At 35.8% G+C, this 8,202-nt stretch overlaps 2 protein-coding genes across 2 annotated transcripts; both read left to right on the forward strand.

Annotated features, from left to right (window-relative positions):
• The first annotated feature begins 370 nt into the window (after window positions 1-370).
• On the forward strand, window positions 371-2,611 carry LOC147854341 (uncharacterized). The gene has a single exon (XM_087331531.1). The coding sequence runs from the start codon at window positions 371-373 to the stop codon at window positions 2,609-2,611; it is 2,241 nt and encodes a 746-aa protein (XP_087187657.1).
• A 1,594-nt stretch (window positions 2,612-4,205) lies between these two features.
• Window positions 4,206-7,558, forward strand: LOC147854342 (trihelix transcription factor GT-2-like). The gene is made up of 2 exons (XM_087331372.1): window positions 4,206-4,220; window positions 5,691-7,558. Exon 2 carries the CDS (start codon window positions 6,020-6,022, stop codon window positions 7,373-7,375), a length of 1,356 nt encoding a protein of 451 aa, XP_087187498.1. The 5' UTR covers window positions 4,206-4,220; window positions 5,691-6,019; the 3' UTR covers window positions 7,376-7,558.
• The last annotated feature ends 644 nt before the right edge of the window (window positions 7,559-8,202 follow it).

Here is an 8,202-nt window from a genome sequence, read left to right on the forward strand (position 1 = left end):
CCTTTGGTGTAGTATCACGTAATTACAGCTGATACCCTTCGTATTTTTGTTCTAAATTCTAATACGTGACTCCCCCCCCATTCACACCTTAACATCTGAGTTTGAGCCTCGTCCATTGACTTTTTTCCTATTCCCGATGCTCCACTTCAAACCCTTGTTGTTCTGATCCACCCAAATTCTTTTACTAGTCCATCAAAACTAGTATTGCTCTCCTCTTTAAGGGCAAAAGTTTGGGAATTATATTCATGTAAAATCTCATTGCCCAACAGGTCATAACTAATATGTATGGGTTTAATGATGCTAGTGATTGTTTTGAACTGATGGTATGATCTTTTCTTACATGAGCCATTTCTTCTTATTCAGAATAATTATGGCTCCTAAAAGAAAAAACCAACGAACCATCAGTGCGATGTTTGCATGGAAACCACCCAACGATACCAATGACATAAATCTAAACAATGATTTAAATGAGGATATGGATATGTTTGGGACTGATTTAGAGAGTTTAACTCGAGAGAGTTGTTCCTCTAATATAACTAAAGAAAAGCCTAAGAGAAAATTCCGTGAAGCATGGAGAGATAAATTCCCATGGATAAGATGCATTGTGCAAGGAGACAAAACATTAATGAAATGTGCATGGTGTGAGAAATACGCTAGTCCTGGGCCTTGGGGTCTTGGTTCTGGATGCATTACTTTGCAACTTGATGCAATTTTGACCCATGTCAACTCAAGTGGTCATAAATTATGTGCATCAAAGTGGATATGTGATGTTGAAGGGAAAGCAATGTCCATCCCAAAGCATGTATCACAATTAGATGATATTAACAAAAATAAGGTCATAACAACAATGAAACTCATGTACTTTATTGCAAAAAAAGATTTGTCTATCGCTACATACCAAGAATTATGTGATTTGGCTGTGCTACTAGAGGTGCCTAATATGCCTAAGCAACATGATTATATATCTTATACTAGTAGATATGGGGGATATGAATTTTTGGTTGCCTTCGGGAAATATCTTCTAGAAATTCAAAGCTCAAACCTAATAAATTCCCCATACTACTCTTTGATGCTAGATGAAAGTACTGACAATGGATTAGAGTTGCATCTCATTATGTATGTTACATATTTGCAATGTGGTGGTTGTGGGCCTAAGCAAACTGAATATATGGGTTTGCTGAAAATTCCCAATGGTAAAGGTAGAACTATATATGAACATGTTAAGCATCTATTAGGCGATCGATGCCTCAACATGAACAAGTTGATCGGATTGGCAACTGATGGTGCATCATCAATGATTGGTAGTGAAATTGGAACATTAACATTAATGAAAAATGATATCCCAAATTTGGTTGGTGTACATTGTATTGCTCATAGAGAAGCATTGGTTATTTCAGATGTATCTAAAGATATCCCTGAGCTCATTCTTGTAGAAAAAATTGCAAATAAGGTATATGCATGGGCTAACAATAGTACCAAAAGGACACATGAAATTTTAGAGCTCTTGGAACAAATGCAATTGGATGCTCATAGACCATTACAAATTCATAATATTCGTTGGTTGTCACGTGGTCAAGTCATGGAAAGACTAGTGAGTATAATGCCTGCAATACTTACTATTTGGAAGAAAGAGAACTTAAACGAGTGGTATAATAAAGCTTGTATCTATAGTGTGCAATTTTGCTTTTGTATGATGGCTGATGTGTTGCATTTGATGAATATCTTGAGCTTGAAACTTCAAAAAGAGAATTTGGATGTAACTTCAATTGGTGCAGAAATTGATATTACAATTTCTAATTTGCGGAGGTCTTTCTTGAGAAATGACACATTTGCGGATGGAACAATGTATTTATCCAAGTTCTTAAGATGTTCTAAAGTTGGGTTTTTGGAAATAGAGGATAAAGATGGCGTTACATATAGACATGAACTATACTTCAAACAAATTCCTATGGATAAAGCAAGTCAAAATGATCCAAATCCCAATATTGCAAAATCTAAGGGAATGAGGCCATTTATAGATGGATCACTTGAAAGTTGTATTAAACTATCTCAAAATTATGTGCAAAATGTTATTGATGGACTAAATGCAAGATTCCCTGACTTAAGCCTCTTCAATGCAGCAAAATTATTCAGCCCATGCCATTATGCAGATGATGATGTGATTAGGGATAGTAAAGCAAAGACATGGTTGGGAATTTTGATTTCTCACTTACAGCCAAATGTTGATGTCAATGCATGTCCTCAAATTTCACATGATGCAAAGGCTTGTGAAATGGAACTCTATAGGTTTGTTGACACTTTACGTTTAAATTGTGAAGGCTATACTATGCATGAAGCTTGGCGTATGTTTTGCAAAATGAAGGATTGGCAAGATAGTTTCCCTCATTTGATGAAATTATGGCAAGCTACTTTGGTTATTCCTTCTAGCACAGTTTCGTGTGAGAGAGGGTTCTCTAAGCAAAATCTCATCAAAGAGATGAAAAGAAATCGATTGAATATAGAGCATTTAGATGATTTAATGCGAGTCTCATTGAATGGGCCACGCATTGAAGAAATACAATGGGATCGTGTACATGAAATTTGGAAAGATGCAAAGGATAGAAGGATATAATATATTGTTTCGTACAAATATTCGATGTATTTACTTTTTGAAGGGCATTTTTTTTGACAAACCGTCAATTTGACGGGCAAAATTTTTGGAATACCGTTCTCATGACAGGCAATGTTAGCCGTCAAAAGGCAACACTGCCCCTCACATTCATATGCTTTTCCTGTATAATTCATTGGTACACACACGAATACTTTTTCGACAAGTTTCCTTACCATTGACCGTTGTCGTGAAGTACGAAAGCTTCACATTAAAAGTCTACAATAAGATAAATACGTAACTAAAATAACATTTGATAATGTTTTATATATAAAGATAATATTAACAACACATATGATAATATTATATATATGTAAAGAAAAATAATATATATATATAGATAAATATATTATATTACACGAACAAGAGAGGACTTGAACCAATAACCCCACCCTATGACTCTCAAATCTTACCATTTACTCTATACTAGTAATATACATAAAATAAAGCATACTTTATATATACTTTATATTACATAAAGGATTTGCTTCATGATATAAAAATAAAGCTGTATGTTGTATTCAATAGCATTTTGAGACTCAAACCCACAACCTCATACACCAAAGTTGACACACCTACCATTAGGCTAGGCCCTTTCTCTTTAAGATTATGTTTTCATGTTTATTGTTATTGCATATATTGTTTCATACATAAAAGCTCAAATGAGCGAGATGTTTATCATGCATCACATGCATTTCATACACTACATGCATGACTTGTGCCCTCCAATGCATCATATGCATGGGGGCACCTATTTAAATGGTGAAAGAGAAGATCAAAGGGAGATAGGTATGAGATATCAATCAAATTATGTATTTCATAAGAGATACCATAAAAATAGAGAAAGAAGGGAAGAAGTTTAACATAAACGTGGAGCTCTAGCTTGGCGGTCGTGGTGGTCAACTCTCAACAAGAGGGAGGCGGTTCGAGCCTTATCTTCATCAAAATATTGAAGTGAAGATTGTAATGGTCTACAATCAAGAAAGAGAAGAGCGATTACCTTGCAAGACAAAGTTCGGAGGTTCAACGATGTGCACAATCATTTTGTAACTCTTTTATCAAATAATTATAAATCTTTTTTATTGCTTCAAATATCATTCTATATCCTATCTTGTCATATCTTGTTGATCACTATTTATCTATCTCTACTCTTTCGTCTCTTCCGTCCATAATCCCAGTGATTCCTTCCTCACTTTCACGATATCTTTTGTCTACGCAACGCTACGCTTCTAGGCGAGCCACGCCACGACACCGTGTCAAGTTTCATCAATTTTTGTCGGAATTCCTTTCATTCTAGTTTCTCTATTTGCTTGACCGAGTGTTGATTGGTCCTTCGGAGAGAACACAAGGGCATTTTGGGTAATTCTGGAAACCTAGGGGCATTCTCGTATTGTTAATAATAATAATAATAATAATAATAATAATTATTATTATTTGATGACCCTATGTGAGATGAGCAGTTACACAGTAGGAGGAGAAATTAGGGTTTCATCTCCATCTCTGCCTCTTTCTGCTCGAGTTCTTCCACCTCCAAGTCGATCGATTCTTATTCAGGGAATTACTCATGGAACAGGTGAGCTCTTGCTTTTCTCCCTTCTTCCATTTTTTCTGTGTGGATTCTATCCTAAACAAAAGAAAAAGAACAGGAAGAACGGAATACTGTGTATTGTTGTGTGCTCTTGAAATCAGTAATAAAGAATTATATTTATTCTAATATATAAATGCTAGGTTTTATTTCATGATTTTGACTTGTAAAAACGCTTGAAATCTTGATGATTATTATTTTTATGCTGGAAAATACCCGAAATATTTCTAACTGGTTGGAAAAAGGGTTGGTAGTTTTTAATTTGACGAGTGTTCTGCAAGAAAGATAGGAGGATCGCGATGCTTTCACCTTTTATATATCATGACAATGGCTTCTAGCGTTTCTTTATCATGAAATTTAATTCTAGGAGGATTTCTCTATCATTTATTTGACTTGTAGATTATGGGTTCTAAATCATGAATTTGGATTCTAGGATCATGGAAACACGTCATGATTGGACTTCTAGTAACATGAAATATATCATGATGTGACTTTTTATAGAACCATGATGTACTAGGATTTATATATACTGAATTTGATTTACAGGAGCTAGAAAGACAGTGTATAAATATCATATTTGACTTATAGGAATATGTAAAACTAGGGCTTATATGTAATGAGTTTGATTTACAAGCCAGAGTTTATGTGTAATGAATTTAGCTTCTAAGAACATGAAAAGTAAAACTGAAATCGATTTATAGAAGCATGGAAACTAGGATGAATATATCAGAACTTGTAGGAGCATCAAAGCTAGGCTTTTATGTCGTGAAATAGGACTCTAGGATAGGGTTTCTATATCATGAACGTGGTCTCTAGGAATCGAGGCAAGGATTTCTATGTACCGACTCTGACTTTTATGACTTTGAAGTCCAGGGTTTATATATCACGAATTTGACTTGTATGAGCAAAGCCTATTGACTTTAAGATTAGAGCTTTAGTGTCATGAATTTGACTTCTAGGATTTCTAACGAATAGAATTTAATTTATGGGAGCATAAAAGTTAAATTTTATATATTATGCACCAACCTAGGATTTCTATGATGGTTTTGATGTCCAGGTTAAGGTTTCTGTATCATTAACCAGTTTCCATGTGCATGAGGGCAATGATTTCCTTGCGATATGTTTGGCTTCTAGATCTTGAAAGCTAGGAAATTATATATCATGATGGACTTCTAGCCTCTAGGTGCATAAGGCTGGGACTACTTGATGATGAATTTGATCCATAGAATACTAAGGATTATATATTGTGAATTTGATTTTTAGATTCATAGTGCTAGGTCCTATATCATGAATTTGACTTGTATAATAGGGTTTCTATGTCTAGAACCTGATTTCTAGGAGTACTAAGGCTGGGGTTTCTTTATCATGAATTTTGCTTCTGGTAACATCCACATTCTATATGTTACGATCTCTAGAAAATGTCACCAATTATATGCATTTCTGTATCTGAAATTGCAGGAGATGCTCTGGTTCCTATAAAATAAGGCTTCTTTCCAATTACAGATGGTAAGAGGCATCTCAGACTCATGCTGGGAAAGCAGTGGTTCTCATAAAAAGGAGCATCAACCTTCTATTGGTTATGCCCTAAAAGGGAAATTTGGTGTAAGAAATGCACGTGGGGCATTTAAACTATTATTTGCATCTGAGAGATTAGATGTGATATAAGGTAATGCTAAAATATTAGATTGAATGAGCGATTAAGATAAATATAAACTATAATTATTGTTAGTATATAATTAATCAAAACTTAGCTTTTAATATACCATAGAAAGCTCGACTCTTCCTCAATGTATCCGGAACCATCCCATCACAATATACAAGAAGAACCCTTGCAAAGCCCTACCTTGGTACCCCCTCTTGCATCGTTTCCGCCATTGGGTCCAAGTACGTTGATTGTTCCATATGCGAGGAGCTTCAAAACCCCTTCACATTATATTGGTCTCTACCGTGACAGGATGGCTATAATGGATGGGGCTCTCAATGGTTTGACAAATGATTCTGAACTTGATGTCGAAGAGGATAAGAAACGTAGCAAGTTGGAACACAAGAAAAGGTCAAAGAACTGGACTAGACTTGAGACTTTGAAACTCATTAGGCTCCGGATCAACCTTGACTCCGAGTTTGCAAAGGCAGGACGGAAAACTGACTTGTGGGAACAAATTGCGCAGTCATTGCAAAAAGATATGTTCATTCGAGATGGACAACAATGTCGAGACAAATGGGAGAAGCTTATGGCAGGGTACAAAGAGGTAAGAGATGGGTTGAAAAATCGTGAAGACAATCCTTTCTATGAAGAGCTTCATCCTTTACTTTCAAGGAAATCATCGAGAAGGGACAAGGATAGCAATCCTGCCCAGCAGGAAAGTGATACTAACGAAAGGGGGGCTGGTTGCATGTTTAAAAAAGTGGAAAAGGAAGGTTCATCCATGCCAAATGATTGTGATCCCCATGATGAAGAAGAAGATGATAATGAGGAAGACGATGATATAAGGGGTATGGAAGAGGGATGTTTTCACAAGAAAAAGCATATTGGTCCTACTTGCATGGATATTGTGAATCTTCAGGCCATCCAAACACTATTGGAGACATTGATATCTAGACAACAAAAGATATTCAAAGAATTTCTAGGCACATTGGAAAAGAAGGAACAACAGAGGGAGGAAGTTCGACAGGAGAGGGAAGAGAAATGGAAGGCAGAAGAAAGGGCTCAAAGCCGGATGTTTAACAATGTGATGATAATGTTGGCACAAAAACTCGTTGGGGATGGGGTCAGAGGAGTAGAAGAGGTACCAGGCCCTTCTTCTTCTGCACAAAACATGAAGAACTTTACATCAAATCATCAAGAAACTATGAAGAGGTCGAGGAATTGGAAAAGGGATGAAGTTGTGGAACTCATTAAATTGCGAGGACAGATGGAGGCCAAGTTTTGTTTGTCTACACGGAGAGCCGCTCTCTGGGAAGAACTGTCGGATGTTTTGGGTGCCCATGGTATCAATCGAGACGGGAAGCAATGTAGAGAGAAATGGGATAAACTTATGTCTGAGTACAAGGATATTGTTGATGGGAAAAGAGAGCCGAATGAGAGCCACTATTTTCACGCTCTTAGTTCAGTGGTTGGAAACAAGCTCAGAGAGCCTGGTTGATAAATTGAATTGAGGGTCATCATTTTGCTTTGACAGCAATGGGCAATGGTATATTTATATATGTGATTAATTAATTATTATACATATATTATATGACTGAATTGAGAAACACCTTGTTTGCTTGGTAACAATGGTGTACTGTGCATATATTATATATTCATACATACATTCTATGATTCTATTCCAGGGTGTACAATCCTTATTGAGAGTATATATGACTTGACTATGAAGAACATAGCAAACCTGGCAAGACCCAATATATGATTCTATTCCAAGTTATAGAATCCTTGTTTAGAGTATACACTTATTTACTTTGAAGGATATAGCATACCTGCTGAGGCCCAACTGAGGTTGATTCTTTGGCTTTCGGTTTTCCGATAAATCAGATAAAACCACAAAATTTTTAATCTTACATAGTATTGTAAAGGTGGTCTGATTGGGGTGGACCTTCACATTGTAAATTCACTATTTCTTTTTTATAATGTAATGCTCGTAATGAATTCAATAGGGATTGTTTATAGGTATAGTGCTTTTGTTTTGTTAATAAGTTATTTCAGGTTTGGCTTGTGGCTTGATGATGCTCAAGTCTAGGTGTGCCATTTGTAGTTATTGTTTCTTATAAATTTGGCTTCCATGTATGGACGTGATGCGGGATAATACAAATCAATCCAACAATGTGCACGTTACACAAAACAATAGCATCTTCAAGGAGGATTGTGTTTCATGGAACATATTTTAAAGTATCAAAAGGTAGCTCCTTTGTCTTCCTATTTATTCTGATATTCCTTCTTAACTCATGTACTATCATGATGCACGAAAAAACAAAT

This window comes from Azolla caroliniana, unplaced genomic scaffold, assembly GCF_043228905.1.
Source record: "Azolla caroliniana isolate FFs.n. ecotype wild unplaced genomic scaffold, voAzoCaro1.0.p SCAF_15, whole genome shotgun sequence".
NCBI lineage: Eukaryota > Viridiplantae > Streptophyta > Polypodiopsida > Salviniales > Salviniaceae > Azolla > Azolla caroliniana.